This window comes from Gossypium raimondii, chromosome 12 (assembly GCF_025698545.1).
Source record: "Gossypium raimondii isolate GPD5lz chromosome 12, ASM2569854v1, whole genome shotgun sequence".
NCBI lineage: Eukaryota > Viridiplantae > Streptophyta > Magnoliopsida > Malvales > Malvaceae > Gossypium > Gossypium raimondii.
In genome coordinates, this window is record NC_068576.1 from 54627545 (window position 1) to 54649570 (window position 22026).

General features: G+C 30.6%; 2 protein-coding genes across 3 annotated transcripts; one reads left to right on the top strand and one right to left on the bottom strand.

Annotated features, from left to right (window-relative positions):
- The first annotated feature begins 3852 nt into the window (after positions 1–3852).
- Positions 3853–6077, top strand: LOC105765351 (mediator of RNA polymerase II transcription subunit 10b). 2 transcript variants are annotated; one of them, XM_052625719.1, is made up of 6 exons: positions 3853–3950; positions 4061–4333; positions 4439–4519; positions 4625–4727; positions 4822–4911; positions 5829–6077. In XM_052625719.1, the coding sequence occupies exons 2-6, from the start codon at positions 4107–4109 to the stop codon at positions 5898–5900; spliced, it is 573 nt and encodes a 190-aa protein (XP_052481679.1). In that variant the 5' UTR covers positions 3853–3950; positions 4061–4106; the 3' UTR covers positions 5901–6077. The 2 variants fall into 2 exon arrangements, with proteins under 2 accessions (XP_052481679.1, XP_012439842.1); XM_012584388.2 differs by having other exon boundaries at positions 3860–4333.
- A 168-nt stretch (positions 6078–6245) lies between these two features.
- Positions 6246–7671, bottom strand: LOC105765350 (homeobox-leucine zipper protein ATHB-12). The gene is made up of 2 exons (XM_012584386.2): positions 6817–7671; positions 6246–6726 (listed from the first exon to the last, which is right to left on the bottom strand). The coding sequence occupies exons 1-2, from the start codon at positions 7450–7452 to the stop codon at positions 6385–6387; spliced, it is 978 nt and encodes a 325-aa protein (XP_012439840.1). The 5' UTR covers positions 7453–7671; the 3' UTR covers positions 6246–6384.
- Between the last annotated feature and the right edge of the window lie 14355 nt (positions 7672–22026).

Genomic DNA, 22026 nt, shown 5'->3' on the forward strand with positions numbered 1-22026 from the left:
ATGTTGGGTGCCACACGTACGGTGTAAAATCTAAATCTAGGACCATGATTGAGTGAACAACTGGTGTGGAGGTTTCTATATTATCATATCAAACCAGCACTATCAGTAGTGAAAAGGATATCTAATTTAAAGAAGGGTAAATTACACCCAAGGTAACTAAATTATTATTAAGTTGACGTTTTAGTCACTCAACTTCAAAAAATTACAAAATGATTATTGAACTATTTAAAAGTTTTCATTTAAATCACTGAGCTTTTAAATTTTTTAAATCCAACTAGTGAGCTCCTAGCGATGATTTGACGATTGGTATCAATGGATTAATATCCATTGATGAGTAGAAAAACATTCCTTAGATCCAAGTCGATCTGACGGTCAATATATTGAAGATCGGAGGAGAAAGTTGTTTGGATTTTGTTTCACAGATTTGTGCTGAGTTTTTTATTGATGCAGGCAGTGTGAATAGAGAACGTCATGCAACAACGAATTTAGCAGTTTAGTGACTTAAAAAATTTTTTTAATTAGTCTTTGATCATTTTCTAACTTTTTGAAATTGAGTCTGATTAATGAAATATAGGAATGGAAGCTGAAGGAAAAAAGAATTAAGGCTTTAATTTATTCTTTTCCCCGTGGGAAGATTTGATACCCCCAGATTAAAGATTAGTGCTTTAATTTTGTTCAACTTGAAAGCTCAAAAGGGTTACAATCCTCAACAGAACACCCCAATCTCCAGTATTTCGCTATCATCTGATATTAATATTTTAATTGTTTAGTGACAAACAAGTTGCTGTTGTTCAGCAAATAAGGTAGTATATCACTAATTTGAAGGACCATTAAAATTTCCCACAATTCTAAAATCCCCGAAATTAATGATTATTAGCCAAGTTGATTTAGGTTTTGTGAATCATATCAGATTTGTTTCTCTTTTTTTCTTGATTTGGATTTGGAATTCCATCAACTTTTTACCTTGGTATTCATACTTGATTGATAGTATTATATAAAAATTGAATATACTCTTGTTAGACATAACCGCACCGCTTAAGCATCGGCTGTGGGATCGATTCCAGGTCCTAGGGGCTCCATCAATACTACTACCACCAACTAAAGCTTAAATGAGAGATGATTTTTTACTTGCAAGGGAGGGTATGTAGATAAATTGTGAAACACCCCAGTTTTGTTTATTAATTTCTAATATATATATAGATACGTACGATGTTTGTTTGTATGATTAGCTTAGTTAGCTGAGATTTTATCCACTGCATAAATATTTCGCATGTTTGGGGATTAGGTACTGATAATGACATCTTCGACTGTCATTCGATGAAGAGAAAAGAAAGGAATTGAGCTGTACACATTAAAAAAAATAAAATAAAACCCAAGGAGGGAGGGACCTCTCATAGTATTATTTGATGGATCGATTCCTTCTCAGCTTTATTGTGCTTTGCATATGTATAATACGTTGGCAAAATCCATTTCTAACCAATCTCACATCTTCTAAAGCAAACACAGCTGGTCCTTTCATCAAGATTTGTTTTATCTTTGCACCAGAATTTATATATATACACATACAAATCTTGCATCAAAAGCTCGCACTCTGCTTTATATCATTTTATGTAATATATATATATACTACAAGTTGATTAAGACCTAAGCAAAAAGAAAAACATAATTTGCAAGTGGGATAAAGGCTTGACAATGAGATCAGCTAATAGAAATGGTTTTGAATAAATGAATCTAATAAAGTGCACGTGATGAAGCATATGTTCCTTGAATGAAACAGAATATTAGAACCCATTTCTTTGTTAATCTAGTGGCCCAGATCATCATCAACAACCAGCTTTATTAGGGGGGGGGGGGGGGACTTATATTTATCAGCAAGGAACTGTACAGCTGGTGAAAAAAATATTAAAGATGCTTTATTCAGACATAGCTTTTAACAGGCAACTTTTTTTGTTTTGCTAAATTGACATTTGAACCAATTGATGAGTAGGTTCGCTATAGGTTTCACATCATCACCTTATTCTTCTTCCTATCTGATCTTAAGGTTGATTGAAAGTGTTACAACTTTTATGATACCATCATGTTAACAACGCTTTCCTTTCCTCTCCGTTGATGCAAGGATTGTTGGCTCGTGTCTGCAGTCAAGTATTTGTCTATTCCTGGAATCACCATCATTCGTACAATTTTGTCCACGAACTTCCAACTTTCGACAACGCAAAATTAGTCTTACTTTCTTTTTATGATGTGCCTCTAAAATGATCTATATGGTTGAATATCAACACCAACTAGTTCGAAAATATTTGTTTTTAGTATTTATTATTGTACAAAATTTAGCTTTTGTCTTTAGTTGGTAGGTAGTAAATTTAGTTTAAGTATTTTGTTAATAATTTCACATCACTTAAGTGGGGATTATGAATTTTTATAGATGTTTAAAGAAATAAGGGTAATGGGACCATGAATTTATATAAGAACTTATGTTATAAGTATTATTAACACTAAACCAAAGACTAAATTGTCTATTTGTTTTTTCTAAATGATAGTTTTGTTGTGTCATGGGTATAAATATTCTACAAATATCTCGACAATTTTTATATTAACCCATTGAAATTTATTTTAATTTTTTATTTATGTGAATTTGATTACCCTAGATGGTAATATTTTAAAATTTCTAGAAAAAATAGATGTGAGGAGAAATGGGAATAGCCTGAATTGGGACTGTACTTCGATTCATTTCAGTCATTTTCCATCTCCATTAAAGGCAGGAGGATAGGTTCTCTCTATATTTGGTGATTCATTTACATAAAGTGAAATAGCGCATCTTTGTGCTTGCAAGATTTTATCAGGTATAGCCTATATATGCTCTGCAGAGTTAGACTTGTTCGATAAGGAAAAGACTAAAAGATCACGTTACTCTCTTGTCATTAGATTCATTTTTGTATATATATGATAACATGCAAGAAAATAATTAGCAGACAATTTGGAAAAGATAAAACAATCACCAAACATTATGTGTTACTGCGCCAATGATGAGGTATTGTTCACTTTGGAGATAATAATCAATATCTGAAAGTGTTGTTTTTCGAAAAGATACTTTATAAGGAAAAATAAATCAATTATTAGTAAATTCAAGGTGAGTTTTTTTTAATGATAAAATGTTGAAAAATAAATTAATTGAAAATTAATTTATTTTTTAAAATGTGTTTTATAACTATAAAAGAAAGGTATTAGGTAAGATTTTTCTACAAACAAGTGTAGAAAATAAATAGATAGGGATCTATTTAGCATTCAACTATTTTATTTTATTCTTTATCAAACAATCTAAATATACCTGGTATTTCAGTTTAAGTAATATATTAAAAGATTTTATAAACAATTAAATTTTTAATTAATCAAATAGGCCCCATGTTACTTGAGATTGAATTTATGCTTTCATTAAATACAATAATATTTTACTAAGTTGGTGGTAAATTCCATTCTGTTTTATATTAGGATAGGGATGGAGGTTATACGGTTTAAACTCGTATCAGATGGGTGTTTGACAAAAACTTTAACCACCGTTATGTACAGATAATATAGGTAAAAAATATAAAATTAATGATGAATTAATACTGATACCAATCGAGTTAAAGCTCAAGCCGCATTATCATGAATTCACATTGTTGTGGTTGTAAATAGTGATTTATTCTGTTGTCAAATGGCGAGCTGAGTTCTTTATAAGGCTCCATGGACTGAAATTGGGCATTCTATGGATATTTTCCTGACCCAAACAATTCGAGCCCAAATTTCATTCAATTTAGGCTTGGGCCTTTATATTGGGCATATATGACATTAATTAAGAATTCCAGATAATAAAAATCGAAATCAAACCCAAAGCAAAATTCCCAAAACACACTAGAAAATCCGAGTCAACATTTTGTTCCCCAAATTCATTGGCCTTTGCGCAGATTTCTAGGGTTTGTGGCGGATTTCAATTCCCACTTCTCTGTTTCTGTTTCTTTAGGGTTTTAACTACCGGTCAGTTTTATTTAATTATTACTCTCGCTTCTCTTAATTTTAATCCCAGTGAATCAATCATAGGAGAGGAGGAAGAAATTACGAGTCTATAGAAAATGGATTCGTCGCAAGCTTCAACGTTAGGGACGAGTGGGAGCGGTGGAAACGGGTTGGTAAGCACTCAAACTACTGAGACGGCAAACGCAACCCCTAATGATGATCCTAAGCAGAATCTGAATCAAGTAATCAACTCCATCCAGAAAACTTTAGGCCTTCTTCATCAACTATATCTCACCGTCTCTTCTTTCAATGCCGCTTCCCAGCTCCCTCTCCTTCAGCGCCTGTAAATTTTTTTATTCATATCCCTATCTATTTATTTTACAAGATTTTCGTCAGCTTTTTTCCCGCATTGCTGATCTCGTCAGTTTTTTTTTTTCATTTTTTGCAGTAATTCATTAGTTACGGAGCTCGATAACATGGCAAAGTTATCTGAAAAGTGTAATATTCAAGTGCCGATGGAAGTTCTTAAGTGGGTTGGGTTTCCTTTTATTGTTATTAATATTATCTTTGTTTTATGCCTAATATTGCTTGTTTTGTTTAGCTCTTAGTAGTAATTTGTTCCTTTTTGGGTTAGTTTGATTGATGATGGGAAGAACCCTGATGAATTTACGAGAGATGTTTTAAACGGTTGTATTGCAAAAAATCAGGTTACTAAAGGCAAAACCGATGCTTTCAAGGTAATTCTCAATTCCTTTTGTAGGGTATTTTGTTATAATTGCATTTTATTGAGCACAAATTGATCTGTATTTACTCTACTGTTTTATTTTATAGGGCTTACGGAAACATCTTCTCGAAGAGCTTGAACAGGCATTTCCTGATGAAGTTGAATCCTACAGGGAGATACGCGCGAGTGCTGCTGCTGTGAGTTAATTTAATAGTTATGTTTTTCTAAATGTTATGAATATGTGTTCATTTTTGTGTTATCCATGAGAAGTAGTAATCAGTTCTCCTAATTGCCTTGACTGATGATATGATATGTTATCTGAAATGTTTAATCATTGGATTTTGGTTCTTATGTGGAAAATCTACTTATTGATTGCCTCTTCACCTAGCCTTTTTCTTTTCCATCAACGCTAGTCCACTCTCATTGTAACCTCTTGTTACCCTCCTCTTTGATTTTGTACTTGGATGGATGTTGTCTCGCCTGCATTTTGAAAATGTTGTCTCGCCTGCATTTTGAAAATGATGTCTCGCCTGCATTTTGAAAATGTCTGGGCTTATTTTCTCCTTACCTGGTGCGGTCTTTTTGCTTCTGTCATCATGTTATTCTCATAAAGACAGCGCAGTTTTTCAGACTAGATAATGAGTGAAATGAAGTCATTCTAAAAAATTGTTTTTCTGTCCAAGACTTTCTTTGCATCCATTTCATATGTTATATTTTCCTCATTTTCATACAAAACTCCACTTGGTGCTTGATAAAATGGAAAATACATTCAACTATTCCTTACTGAATTAGTAAGAGCTGAAGAAGCATTGAGTATATATGTTTTTATGATATCTGAACTGCACATCTTATAATTATTGCATTAAGAGCATGCTTTAATCACAAAAGCTTAGATTCATGTGAATAAGTTACTTTAAAGCCGAAATGTTGAATCCAGTATTTCAAATGTGTGCATGTTGAATCAATAGTAGACTAAATAATTGAAATTGCGTCTGTTAAGCTTATGCCTACGATTCTGCAGTTCCCTTGAAAATCAAATCTAATTTGTCATTCTCTAATCTCTGTTTTTTTTTTTGTTATCACTGATTATGTAAAAGCTGTTTTAACAATGCAGGAATACAAGCGGCTCGCACAATCACAAAGTATTTTACAAAATGGAGATGTAAAAGTCAAAACTGAGCTTTAGATAATTGTATTTGGTGTTCTTTTTTCCGCCCTTTTTCATCTATATAGGTTTCTGTATGTACGAGATTTGCTCAATACATTCTGATGTAACGACATTTCTGGCTTGTATTAAGAATTTGACAATTTAGTGCGCACTCTTTCTAATATTAATGGTGGGAACATTTGAGCATTCTCTGTATACTTTGGCTGATGCAGTGAAAATTATTGTGCTGGTTCTCATTTTCCCCTCATCTATAGCCAACTTTGTGAAATGACTTAATATAAATCCCATTACCATAGCTTATGATTTTCTGTATTTTGAATTCAGTCTTAGCTCTCAGAACTGGGAATGTCCGAATAGGAAATGGAAAGAGAACACGAAGTGCATGCATCATTGGTTTATAGGCACACGATGATATATATATGTATGTATGTGTAGATGTATATGTAGAGGATCAAAATTTCAGATGCAATTCGGTTGGTGGGCTTTTGAATCTCATTCAACATCACCAGTACTCCCACCAGTTTGAACTACAACTTGACTCGTCTAGGAAACAATTGGACTCGAAGCGGCACCATTTTTCTGATGAAGTCAAGGAACCATTGGTTGCTTCTATCATGTCCAGAGCCACCCTATCTCCGTCCTTGCTCTCGACATTTCTGCTATTGTCATCGCATGGAAGCAAACGGTCATATCCTTCGAATAGGATGGTAACCTTCTCGTTTGTGTCGAGTATAGTACTCCCATTCTCGGGTTTGGCATTACCACTGTTTTCATCTGCTCTGTTTGGTCCACAGTGTTGTTGGTTTTCATGTTCCATTTCAAGCTGACCCTTCAGTTTTTGCAGCTGTTGGGACACACTAACTAGTATTAGAACTCACAATTTAAGGCCTTCCAAACTCAATTCTACATAGTGAATGATAGTGGAAATTAATACCTGGATACGTAAGGCTTGATTTTCTCGTTTCAAGGATTCATAGCTAGAAGAAAGAGCATCATAACTCTCTTTCAAAACGTTGTAATCTCGCTCAATTTGCTTAGCTTTTGATCTAGCTCTCCTATTCTGGAACCAGATGGCAATCTGTCGAGGCTGTAGTCCAAGCTCATTAGCTAGCTGCTGTTTTATCAGTGACTCTGGTCTCGAGTCCGACTCGAACATGACTTCAAGTGACCTGATTTGTTCATCACTGAATCTTCTCTTGTTCCTATTGCTGGATTTAATATTTGTAATAGGGTGGTGGCGCATATCCAGGTGATCTAAACCTGATAAACCAAGTTCCATCTTCACCGCCGCAGTGTGGAGCTGCTCTTTATTTGCCAACATGGTATGGTATATTATTACAGGGCAGAGAGTGTGAAGCAAACTAAGATGGAGGAGAGCTAGGGTGTATATAAACATAATATATGATTCGGAAACGATGTGCCTATAAGTGGTGGAGAGGGTATCCGAGGGGTGGGCCTGAACTTGATCTGAAGCCGGTTTTGATGGGGAAAATACCTCTTGTTGATGCTTTATCGGGAACCGGTTGGACACCCTTGTGGATTTCTCTCTCAAATGACATGGATTGGCCATTTGTCTCGAGAAGTGACATGTCGTAACGTGATTGGCTATGGGGGACTTGCATGGGGTCTCTCCATTTCATGATATGGGATCTAGGTTCCTAAAACATAAAAAAGTTTCTGTAAAATTTGTTTCTGCTATTAAAGAAAAAAGAAGAACAAATAAACAAACAAAAAAAAATAGTTATTTTCACACCCAAATATGGATTATGATAATGATGATTAGAACACGTATTGTCCTGCCATTAGACATGACATAAATTAGTAAATTTAATAACAAATGAATCTCATGCTTGTCTAAAAAAATTGAAGAATATGAATATCTAAGTAGTCCCCATCTTTAATTTATTGAAAGGTTGTTCCCAGTTCGAAAGTCTTTTCGTTTGGGAACAACTTCATATCGTCGTACAATGCGGGGAAGCCACGTTTTGGGTCTTAAAGTAAATGTTTGACAATGCCAACTTTGGATCGTAGCGTTAGGACAAAGCCAGGGTTAAAGCGGGCTTCAGAGTAGAGCCAATGAGTTGACGCCACACTCTTGTTTGATTTTGAGTAAAAAAAAATGGAGTCCCTTAGTCTATCTGAATTTCATGGGTATTTCGCATCTGAACGTGTCCACTGTCTGGTGGTTCTTTGGGACACGTAAAGTTAAATTTTAATGGCATTTTCGAAAAGAGGTTTAGGTTGACAAGTGTCCGGTAACATTTTCTATTTTAATGTGAAGCGGGCACAAACATTTGATTCTTGAAGATTCGATGTTCATACTTCTGGGTAAGACTGTCACTCTCAGTTACTGTTTGAGCATTGTCTCTTGGCTGCATATTCAGCTTCCTATAGTCTCTGGGAAACTGATAAAAGTTTATTGAGGACGGTGGTGGGCTTAGGGTAAGATGTGACATGATTTTTATTTAGGTAGAACATTAGAACCTCCTGAAATTATCCCAAACTTCTAAGTTCTCACTAGGGACATGAACAAATGGTTTTGTTAGGATATGTTGTGTGTTGTTGCTGGATTTGTACCAATGTTGCTAGACAAATTCTCAAGAAGCTTAGGATAACTGAAAATCTAGATGAAGTTTTCACTACTGTTAAAGAAATAGTAAAATATGCATAGTAAAAAATTTTAGGGTTGAAAGGTGAATGCGGAAGACAATAGATTTTATTATAAAAGTAGAAGTGAATGAAAAGTTTTTATAAGGAGAGGATAGTGAATGAAAAGAAAAAGAAAGATGTCTAAACTATTTTTTCATGCCTTCTTTAGGTTTCTTCCTTTTCTATTACAAGAGAATTCTAAAATTCTATTTAATTTTCTTTGAATCCCGCACAGTTTTTTAATAAAGATTCTGTCTCATTATTAACATGGTTACTTTCACGTTGCATTGTCTTGTCACATCATTAATTTGATGGTTGATTCCACGTTACAATCTTTTTTGTTTACATCTGGATGTCATTTCTTCAAGTTGCCTTCTTTTGTCCATACTTGAGTATTTGTTTTTCTTAGACTTTATTTTTTCACGTGGCTGCCTGTTTTGGCTTTATCCTTTTTGAATGTTATCTAGATTTATTTGATATTCTCTCTCATCTAGATGTACTGAATTTAGTGAAAGTCTTGATGAACTCCAATTCTCCCATGTGTTTTTTATTTCTTCTATTATATGATATGGAAAATCTTCAATCTCCATTTCAACTATCTTTTTTAATAGTTGCATAGATTCTTCATCTCTATCATTCTGGATGTTTCTAGTTTCATATACCAATATTCGTCTTCCATCAATTCACAGTCTATAAATTTCTTGCTGAAGTAAATATTCGGCTTTTGTCATCAAATCTATCCCTGTTTGGGTTTGATAATAACTTGAATTTTTGTAATACTTGTCAATGTTTTTTGTCAAGTGTTCTTTGTCTTATTTGAGAGCTGATAATTTGGGGCTTCCAATCATTCTTTGAATAATCCAAATTTGATATGGCTGATAAAATTTTTTTTTCAGCAATCCCAATAAGGCTGCTTATTTCAATATGAAAATAATAGTTAAAGTCATCTTTATTTATTATGTTTAATAATATAGACTTAATAGATGCAGGAAAATCTTTTAATAAATGAAAAGAAAAATTTTGAACTACTATTTCTTTAACAAAACCCCATTCAATACTACTTATAACAAATGGTTCATGATCCAGTCTAAATTTTAAAGTAGGAAATTTTCATCTAAATCATTAGTAAAAACATAAGCTTGTAGAAAATATTCTAAAAAGCCTTTTGAAATTGAGCTTGTTGTTTGCAAATAACTCCATTTATTTTTGTAAAAATTTCAACTGGTAAAATTTTTCTAGCTTTATTATATAAACATAGTCTAAACATTTTATTCATAATAGGACTATTTATTCCTTTATTAATAAAATACTTAAATATATTAAGAATATTGTTTATCTCTTTAATATCTACATATTCTATTTCAAGCTCTTCCTAATCTCTATATAAAATAGATTTTAGTAATAAATCATGAGCTTCATTTTCTTTAATTGCTTTTTCAACTAAAAATTGTGAAAACTTAGTAAGAGCTCTTCTAAAATTGGCTCTTTGTTCAGAAATATGAGTTTTCCATATTTCATTAATAAAATTATATAGTTCTATTGGTAAGCTTGGATTGTAGAAATCTTTTATTTCCTGAATTTGTTGTTGTTTCAACAAATTTTTTTGATCCTTTAATCATTTTAGCATAACTGGCTTGGAATGCTGAATTTGGATCTTGGGACAAAGAGAAATTGACTTACTGTTTTTGGTGTTAATGATAAATGAGTTCCAACTGGTTGTCTTACTATTGGATATGGCACATAATATCCTTGATTAGGATAAAAAGGTGCTTGTGCAGATATAGTCACAAATCCTTGATTAGAATTTGTTGTTTTCCCTTTGTTGGGTCTTTTATGGACAGTTGTCCATTCACCAACTTTTTCTAGAGGTTTTTTTACCTCTATCTATAAGGCCTGCTAAGATAATCAACAATAATATTATCAGTTTCTTTTACATATAAAACTTCAAAATTAAAAGTACATAATTCATTGTACCATCTAATTCTTCTAGGTACAGTTTCCAAACTTTTGTTAGTGAAGAATTGTTTAACTGCTGATTATCGCTTTTATAATAAATTTTTTAGGTGCTAGATATATAAGAAAGTTTTTATTTCATTTTTATTGCTAATAATTCTTTTTCATGTATAACATAATTAATTTCATTTGGTTTAAATTTTCTGAACTATATCCACATACTAGTTCTTCATCATTTATTGTTTTAGCTTTTAAAATACATTCCCAATAAATTTGTGAGGCATCTGTTTCTAAAATTAATTTATCACCTTGTTTAGGTAAATAAACTTTTGGACTATGATTTATTTCAGATTTTAGGTTTTGTATAATTTCTGAGCTCCGGTGTAACGACACTTGGAAATAATATCGTAGTATTCATTGTAAGTTTTTATCTTTTATTTATAATTCCGTTTATTTCATGGTTATTTATCTTAAAATCCATATATCTGCTATTTTGCCTTACTATTGCCTGTTTATGTCTGAGTGAGACTTTAAGCCCTTGAGAGTAGACATAAAAAGATAACGGAATGTTTTAGGTACCAAAGATAAATTTCATGGAAGAAATAGATTGTTTGTATAAAGAAAAAAATTGCAATCATACTATGCATATTGACTTATCCTAAGCTTCTTGAGAATTTCAGGGTTGAAGGGGGAATGCGGAAGACAGTAGATTTTATTACAAAAGTAGAAGTAACGGAAAAGTTTTTACAAGAGAGGATGGTGAATGAAAAGAAAAAGAAATATTTCTAAATTATTTTTCGATGCCTTCTTTAGGCTTCTTTCTTTTCTATTTATAAGAGAATTCTAAAACTCTATTTAATTTTCTTTGAATACTGCACAATTTTTTGATAAGAATCTTGTCTCATTATTAACATGGTTGCTTTCAGTTTGCATTGGCTTGTCACATCATTGATTTGATGGTTGCTTCCACGTTGCAATCTCTTTTGTTTGCATCCGGATGCCCTTTTCTTCAAGCTGCATTCTTTTGTCCATACTTGAGTATTTGTTTTTCTTGGACATACAAAGAAAATTAAAAGTACATAATTCATTGTACCATCTAATTCTCCTAGGTACAGTTTCCAAACTTTTGTTAGTAAGGAATTGTTTAACTGCTCGATTATCGCTTTTATAATAAAATTTTCAGGTGCTAGATATATAAGAAAGTTTTTATTCCTTTTTATTGCTAATAATTCTTTTCATATATAACATAATTAATTTCATCTGGTTTAAATTTTCCGAACTATATCCACATATTAGTTCTTCATCATTTATTGTTTTAGCTTTTAAAATACATCCCCAATAATTTTATGAGGCATCTATTTCTAAAATTAAATTATCACCTTGTTTAGGTAAATAAAATTTTGGATTATGATTTATTTGATTTTAGGTTTTGTATAATTTACGAGTCTTTTTAGACTAGATAAAAGGTTTATCATTTTTTAATATTACATATAACTTACCTATTTTTTCAGATAAGTTAGGAAATAAGTTTCTTCCATAATTAATAATTTCTAAAAATTGTTGAAGCTATTTTTATCTTCAATGTTTTCGGAAAGTCTTTTATTTTTACTATAATATGGTTATGTAGTTTAAGACCATCTGTAGATAATTTCAATCCTAAAAATTCTATTTCTTTTTTTTCTAACTCTATTTTCTTAGGGCTTAATATGATTCCATGTTTTATGAATTCTTGAGAAATAATATTTAAATGTTTTCTATGTTTTTCTAATGTAAGTTAAAATATTAAAATATCATCTATATAGACTACACAAATTTTTTTATATTTATTGAATATAGAATTCATCCATCTTTGGAAGATTTGTGGTGCATAACATAATCCAAATGGCATTACTCTTCATTGATAATGTCCGTTAGGAGCACTAAAAGCTGTTAAAGGTTTAGATTTTTCAGTTAGTGTGATTTGCCAAAATCCCTATTTACAATCAAATTTACTAAAATATTTTACTTGTTTAGCTTAATTAATTAAAACATCCTTTCTTGGAATAAAATATCCATCAAAAATAATATTTTGATTTAATCTTTTATAATTAATAACCATTCTAGCTTTTCCTCTTTTATTTCAGCATGATTTCGACCATAAAAGCTTGACTAGAATGTAATAGATAAAAGATTTAGAAATATGTTCGAGAGGAAATAAATCCTGATGAAATATTATATGAATTAATATCGAAATGCAGTTATGATATAGATGAAGAAGAATATATATTTATGTTTAATATAGGAAGTAGTTCTAATAATCAATAAGAAGAAATTCCTAAAATGAACAACAAAATATAAAATTAGGAAATCTAATCGACAGAAAAAGATTTTCTAATGAAATGATAGAAAAATAAATAAAATCATATTTCTTAAGAAGAAATATATAAAATATCTAAATTTAAAATATGGAGTAAAAACATATAGAAAAAATAAGTGGTAATACAAGAGCAAAAGATACTAAAGGAGGATTAACATAAATCTCATTATTTACTAAAGATAAAATTAAGAGGATTAAAAGAAAGAAATATCCTCAAGTTAGATATATAAATAATAATGATAACTATTAGAGCTTTATTTAGAAAATGTCATGATATACCTATAATAGCACTTATTGGAGGAATTCAATCAAACTTACATACATGTGTAATAGGATTTAAAGTTAAACCAAATTACTTTATATCAATTACAGATCCTCTAATGGAAGAGAATTTATGTCTAAGAATTGGACAAAAACTCTAAAATTAATGATTTAGCGAAGATCTAGCAATAAGTTGGACTTCTATTAATGAATATACAAATACAATGAAGTAGAAATCAAAGAGATTAATAATAAAATTATTGAGCTCTTTGAACCTAATAAATTACTACAAAAATACAACCAAAATTATTACATTTAAGAGATCTATCAATACTAAAAGACTGGATTATAGAAAAATAAGTAGTGCAAGTACTTCTAAACCTGTAAGTACTATAGAATATATGTCTTCGGAAATAAATTATATTTTAAAATACTACTATAACAAATATAAATGACAATTTAATTTTACCTCAAATACTCCAATAGAGGAAGAAGAAGATAATATAAGTACAATTTCTACATCAATAGGAATGGAAACAATTCATATTCTTATTTTTCCTACAGAACCAAGTAGAAATTCTAGAAACACTAAAATGGAAGAAATACAAACTTCAACAATTATTCAACAAATGAAAATTGGAACAAGTGATGTAATTACATGTTTAAATTTTCAATCCAGGAAATATTACACATATATTGAAATTACATTTCAATTTAGAGAATATAAAACATATTCCTTGCATGCTTTTATATGTAAAATGAACTGATCATATTATTGTTGATTATCTTAGCAAGCCTTATGGATAGAGGTAAAAAAACCTCGATAGAGGTAAAAAAACCTCTAGAAAGAGTTGGTGAATGGACAACTATCCATAAAAAACCCAACAAAAGGAAAACAACAAATTCTAATCAAGGATGTGTGACTATACCTACACAAGCACCTTTTTATCCTAATCAAGGATATTATGTGCCATATCCAATAGTAAGACAACCAATTGGAACTCATTTATCATTAACACAAAAATCAATAAGTCAATTTTCTTGGTCCCAAGATCCAAATTCAGCATTCCAAGCCAGTTATGCTAAAATGATAAAAGGAGCAGAAAATTTGTTGAAACAACAACAAATTCAGGAAATAAAAAATTTTACAATACAGGCTTACCAATAGAACTATATAATTTTATGAATGAAGTATGGAAAACCCATATTTCTGATCAAAGAGCCAATTTTAGAAGAGCTCTTACTAAGTTTTCACAATTTTTAATTGAAAAAACAATTAAAGAAAATAAAGCTCATGATTTATTACTAAAATCTATTTTATATAGAGATTGGGAAGAGCTTGAAATAGAATATATAGATATTAAGGAGATAAATAATCTTCTTGATATATTTCAGATTTTATTAATAAAGGAACAAACAGTCCTATTATGAAAAAATGTTTAGACTATGTTTATATAATAAAGCTAGAAAAATTTTACCAATAGAAAGTCTTACACAAATAAATGGAGCTATTTGCAAATAGTATGCTCAATTTCAAAAGGCTTTTTCAGAATATTTTCTATAAGCTTATGTTTTTACTAATGATTTAGATAAAAAATTTCCTACTATAAAATTTAGACTGGATCATGAACCATTTGATACATAATCAATCTAAAAAGAGAGTAGTACCAATTCGTCGTAATTGTGTTGTTGAGCTTATGCGACCTAGGTGCCACAAAATGTTGAGAGATTTAAGAAAGATTGGATATAGTCCACCCAAAATGCTCATAAAATCTGTCACAACACAACAAGTTCACAGATTCATATAAAGATAAAAAGAGATGTTTTATTATTGCTCACATTGTCACATTGCAATAAAGTCATATACAAATGCATTATGATTATTTGAAACACATGAAAGTTTCCCTAACCTTAAAAATATGTTGCTTGTACAGGATGTGACCAAGGCCTTCATGTAAAATTTAATAAGGATAGTTGCGATGCCTTTGATGAAGAAAATGTTGTTATTATAAGAGAGCTTTTGTACAAGACCTAGAGGTTTGGCAGCAAAAGTTTGGCCATGTAAATTTTTAGAATTTGCAAAAGATTATTCAATAGGATGTTTATCGAGGGAAAGCTTGGTAGTGCAATGACCACAATATGAAGAAATTGTGTGTTGGGAAAACAACATAAAGTATCTCATTACTTGTTACTACATATTGTGACAACATCTATCTGAACTATTGCACATTTAATAAAACAACAAAGTTTTATAAATAGACTAAGTTAAAGATTATTTTTCCTCTCATATATTACACTGAAAGTAGATTAAATTTTCTTTAAAAATAAACAAATGTTTTAAATTGATTGCTTTATAAACTCCGATAAACATACTAGGTCACTTCGGTAGCTAATGTAATCTCCTGAATTCGGGTTTAACGTCTAGGCTGGGTTGAGGAGGTTACAAAGAATAAAAGTTTTTGTAAAATTTATCTTCATCTAATTTGCTTGCAATTTATTTAGAAAAAAAAGTAGTAAATTTTTTGGTTTTCACTTTTTTCTAATTTGAATATTAGATTTTTTTTATTTTTGTAATATTTTTTATTTTTTTATATAGATATATTTTTATAATTTATAATTTCTTCTATATTTTTAAATATTTTATATAATTTTTAAATATTTTTATAAAAAATAGATTATGGCATCATAAGTTCCACATGTCACAACCTAAGAGTGTCATGTGCCCTATGTTTCGCACCGTTACAAAAAAGTACTAAAACACCTTGATGAAATGAAAATTTAGGTATCAACTTGGGAGGATGTGCCAAGTTCAGGGGGAATAATTTTATATTTTGTACTTTTCATAAAATATAATTTATATTTAATTATCTGTGTTTGAAGATTAAATTGATAGAATTTATAAATGTGGATGATTAAATTATTTAGAATTAAGATCAAATTGATATAATGTGAAAGCATTGATGACCAAATGTGTTATTATACTAGTTAGAAAAATGTCACATCATCACTTCCAATAACTATTTAATAGAGAGTAACTAAAATAGAAAAGATCTAAAACATTAGTGTCTAAATTGAAAATTTTCATAATAGAGTGACCAAAATAGAAATACACTAATAGTTGGGTGACTAATTCTATAGTTTGCCCTTAAATCGTAGGATATTAGGAGGTTTGCTTGATCGTCTCTCAAGGCTTAGTTTAACTAATCAGGTAAGTGATCAATATTTCTTGGGCTTTTAGTTCTCGAAAAATCAACCTCGAATGCTTTACATTATGTATGATATATATGATTTTGTTTGTGCTTTATGAAAGTTGGGTTAAACATGCAAGAATGATTCTTGGATGGCAACAATTATGCTTTTGTTATTGAAATTTATGCTTAATTTCATACTAAAATTTATTTACACCATCTATTTTTTGAGAAATATACTATTGAATCGTGTTTTTTTTTTTTTTGGTACATGCAATATTGAATTGTGTTTTTGGTACATAGAATATGTTTTGAGAAAATTATTGTTGGATTATGTTTTAATATATTACATATATTTTGTCATGGGTATCTAATTTATTTATATATTTTTTTTTTGATACGTTATGTTTCAATCCTGCTAATGAGGGTTGAACGTTAGTCATGCTGACATGTTTTCTGTTATTAAAAATTGATTTTCGTTCAGACCCATGATAATATCTATCGGTGAGTAAAAGAACTTACTTTAGATCTAAGTTGATTTGACAATCAATGTTAAAGATCGGAGAAGAAAACCATTCGAATTTTCGTTCGCAGGCTCATGACGTTTAAAGTTGTTTTATGAAAAAAAACTAAACTAAAGAATATAAGGGAACTGATAGCTTTCGATTGATGTCATTGGTTTGAACGGGAAAAACCATATAATAGTGGTTTTAACAGCCTACTGACTTAAAATGAAAACTTTCGAATAGTTTAAGGATCATTTTATAACTTTTTGAAGTTGAGTGACCAAACCGTAAACTTACTAAATGTTTAGATATGGTTTACCCTAAAAATATAGTTTTAATATTTTTTTTCCTTCCAAGTTTTTTATCCTTTCCTAAATAAAGCCTAAGACCAATGAAACTACTTGAATCTATCAGTGAACCTTGCTGAGCCTGAATTGGATACTACTATGGACCGGGCCTTGGAATATTCAAATTCCAGACAGGTGTTTTGTGGTACGACTCTTTCCTCCTATGCCAAAACTTGGGCCATGTACTAAATTTGGGAATTCTGTGTTTAAAGGCTTTGCCTTGTCTTGAATTGGAAACTCATTTTTATTCAGGTACTAAAATTAAAATAGTTTTATATTTTTCATAATTCTTTTACGATTTATATTTTTGAAAACTTAACCGCTGAATTTATTAATATAATTATATTTTTCGTACATCCATCTAATAGTTCCATCATATCGATGTAAAATATAGATATAATAGTTAAAAAAATTACATAAAAACTCCAAACTTAACCTACATAATTTATCAAAACAGAATATAAAATATGAGGAATGGATTAAAGTACTAATCATATAACTTCAAATTTTACGCTCATATAAATGATGTTATTTTTCTTTTTATTATTATTATAATGAAAAACCACCCTTTATTGAGTGTATTTAAATTTACTATGTAGAATATTATCATATTTTATTAACTTTAACAGTATTTTAAAAAGAAACGAATATTAACAATAAACAGAAGTTTTGAAAAAATAAATTATTGGGTCAATTTTGTGAGGCTTAAAAGGCGGCCAATAAAAGGAACTGAATCATCTCACACGGTTCGTATCGCTTTCACCTTTTGGATTGGCATGGAGATTTTTTTTTTTGTTATAACATGATATCGTACTTTCTTTTTTCTAATTTAAAAATCCTAGTTTAATCCTCATCATCATTTGTGATTCCTGTAAAAAGAATTTACTTTTAACATGTTTATTTTCTATCAATCATATATTACATAATATGAAGTGAATCTAATTCAAGTGCCACGTTCATAAATTTTGACAAGAAATACTAAAAATGTTAATGATTAGACTGTGATTTTTTAAATTAAAAAAGAAAATGATTTAATTTTTAGTTTTTAAATTAGAAATTAAATCTCTAATTTTATTAAAGTATAGATATTGATAACATTTTTTCACAACTTGTACATCATAAACAGAAACAAATAACGACCGCACATACACCATTAACAGACAATTCTTGCAGTTTGAACACAAAACACGAGTGTGGAAATAAACTTATTGATATTGAATTTCTCTTTGGATGTTCCTTTTCAAGTCATCTTCTCTTTTCTTGTCTACCGACCAAAAAGTAAACATAAAAATTGTGGGAGATATCTCCATTTTTACCTCTATCTATTTCTCTTCTTTCAAGCTCAAATGATACAATTTGAATTTAGCTTTTTTTTTTTTAATTTTAATTTTAAGAATTTAATCTATCTACTCTTTTGTTTAATAATCAAAACCAGCTGTTAACTTTATTAAATAAAATTCTATATGACTTTCAAAGATTCCTCACATGACTAATATTATAGGTATAGAAAATCAAATAACAAAAATAAAGATGTTGAATATAGGGTGATAGGGAGAGTGGTAGGGTTTCGGATTATAAATTTGAGATTTAATTCTCCGACAACATTTCAAAGGAAAGTGAAAGTTGAATTTATCTTTTATGTTTACATTGCTTTGACATGACATTAAACCGACTATATGAGCAATTATTTGATTAAGAAATACCATATAATTCAATTTAACGTAATTTTATTGACACTTTTATCAATTAAATTTTAATTATTAATAAAAACATAGTTAGTTATTCTATACAAAAGTGATAAAAAATAAATAGTAATAGTTGATCAGCAAAATATGAACGTATCAATAATGATCAACTAAAGGCTTTGATTCAATTTGTAATATAAATCTTAAAATAAATAATAATATTAACCATGAAGAGCAAAACTCATAAGACTATAATTTCAACCGAACGAAGGTGGTCGTTTGATGGTAGAATATGTGGAGTTGATACAATTATAACTTTAATGTCGTTGGCTTGACATGATTCATTGTTTGATTGAAATCAAAATTTTAATTCGTATTTTCTTCAACTCTTGAATTTGTGTCCTTGGACATTCTCCTTTGCCTAAACAGAGATAATCAAAATATGGTCATAGATCCGACGGTGGTAGTCGCATAATAGATGATCAAAGTTTCAAAAAATTTCATTAATTTTAAAATAAGATTGATGTGAGATATACATCAATATCGTAGCGCATCAATAAAATCATCTAGATGTAGTGCCCATGTTGATAAAATGATTAATGAGCCCACATCAGTCAACTGCCATGTTATCAAGATTTAATGGTGTCAACGGTCAACAAAGAAAACCATTCAAATAGTTTATCGGATTAAATGCAATAAAATGATAGGACTATTCGTTGACCGTGAACACCATTAATTCTTGAACGTCTAATTTATATTTATTTATATGTTCTGAAAATTGATTGAACTTCTAGTTGCGTTGCATTTCAAGTGTTTTAGCAGCTGATGTTTTGTCTGTTAGTTTCGAAAAGGGAAGGGGGATGAGGTAGTAGTGATGTCAGGAATTTTGAATTATTGGGTCAAATTTTATAAAAGTAAAATGTTTAAAAAAGATCATGTATAATATCATTATCATATTTACTCTTTTTGATACAATGTCTAGAATTATTCATAGCCCTTCCCTAACTCTTAAATAGGAAGATAATGCGCTTCAACGCACTCGAACCCCTGCCCTCCTGCATTGGCAACAATAATTAAAAGAAAGGTAAAAGTACCATGGTAGGCTTTGCTTACGAATTAGATTGCATTTTGCTCCCTTCATTCAAGAAATGGCCAAATTAGTCCTTATAAGTTAGATCAAAGATTAAATTTCTATTAAAAATTTCATCCATTTGTACTATTAAAAATTAGTGTGGTTGATGGAATAACTAAACAGTGACACGTGGCATGCAAAGTGTACCTCAACTGACGTACATGGACCAACTTTTAACAGTAGAAATGGATAATTTTTTTAACAGAAGGACAAGTTGCTCTTTGATCTAACATGCAGGGACTAATTTGCCTATCTTTTTAGTAGAGGGAGCAAAAAGCAATCCAACTCCTAATACCATGCCTGTATAGTACTTTTACCCTAAAATAAAAGGTAGATCAATTAAATGTCCATAGCTTGTACATTTTTCACAATTGTTCACAATGTTTTCTCGTTTGTTAAAACCATTGAATTATCTTCCCTTGTCAATGTTGTAAAAACTTTAGATTACCTATGAGAGAAAATTGATTAATAGTTAAAGAAAAAATTATGAATTTTTTAGTTTTAGTGATTAGAGAGAGACTAATTTATTTTTTATATAAATTAATTTGTTTTAAAAGTATTTTTTAAAATTTTTTGGGCCATTTTTTGCAAATTTTTTGTAGGTTCAATTTCCTATTTCTTTAATTAAAATTTATTTTCATAGACTAAATTTTAGTCACAATTTTTTTGTGAGGCCAATTAACCCCACAATCATCAATATGGCATTGCCACTAGTCTTAGGACCAGGTGTACGAAGTAAGTTTGTCGATCTATATTTCACGCAGGCACTCAATTTCTTCCAACACTTGCTCGAGTGGTATTTTCCACAATACATACAGTTAGGAGCCTTACCCCTACAATTAGTTACAGCAACCCCTTACTGTGGTCTACTCTCTCTGGCTCGTTTTGGGGAACGAGAATTCACTCTAATGGAACCAGAGTTTCTCTTAGCCGGGACCTTACCCTTCTCCCATTTTTCACGTTTCATCTATTTGATCTCCACCACAATTTTGGCTTTCTCCACTAGGGTCTCTAACACTTGTTCCTAGTGTGGTGCAACCTGTATTTAAAGATCGAAACGTAACCCATTTCCGAAACTTACACACTTATCCGCTTCGTGGCGACCATTCCTTGAGCATAGCAACTGAGCCTCAGGAATTCAACCTCATAGTCTGCTACAGTCTTATCTCCTTGATTTAACTTGATAAACTTGAGTCTGAAAGCTTCCACATACCTAGTGCCCACATATTTCTTTTGGAAAGCTTCTTGAAAATATTCTCAGGTTATACGTTTAGCCTACGTACCCCTTAAAATAGACTACCACTAACGATAAGCCTCTTCGCTTAACAAGGACATAATGTCTTTCAATTTCTGTTTTGGAATACAATCTAGATCCACTTAAATCCTTTCTGTCGACTCCATCTAGTACTCAACCACAGTAGGAAACATTCCAGCAACACAATTGAAAATTTCTGCCCCATTTGATCGGAGCCTCTCCGTAACATATCCACGGCTTCCTGATCTAGTTTGGGCTCCAATAACCCTTTACAAAACCCTTAGTATTGCTTCTATCAATGTATCGTATCCATTCTTGTAGCCTCCATCACCATTGACGGTACAGTTCTCAATATACTTCTCCTTAAGAATTGGGTTTTCTCCCTGAACAATGGGTAACTCTATAGGTACAACCCTACGCGGTCTACCCCTACCACGTCTACTTTGAGTGTTCATAATGATCTTATGAATATTTTAATATCTAAAGTATATCTACAGTTTTTAAACAAAAACATCTAGGCATCAACAATTTCTCTTTAGTGTTCACAATCTAAAGTTTGCAATTTATCTAAAGTTTCAAGGGTAACAATAACTAATGTAGGATTGGCATCGGAGTCTCGTATTCAATTTCATGCAGAAAATTAATTTTCCAAAAAAACTTCTGGCATGGTTTTTCTCAAAATACCCATTTCTATAACATACATGCAAACTCGTTCAAAAATCCACGGTCTGAGTTTTGTAAACTTGACTCTAATACCACCAAGTATAATATCCCCAACTCGGCCTAGACGTTAGGCTCGAATTCGAAAGATT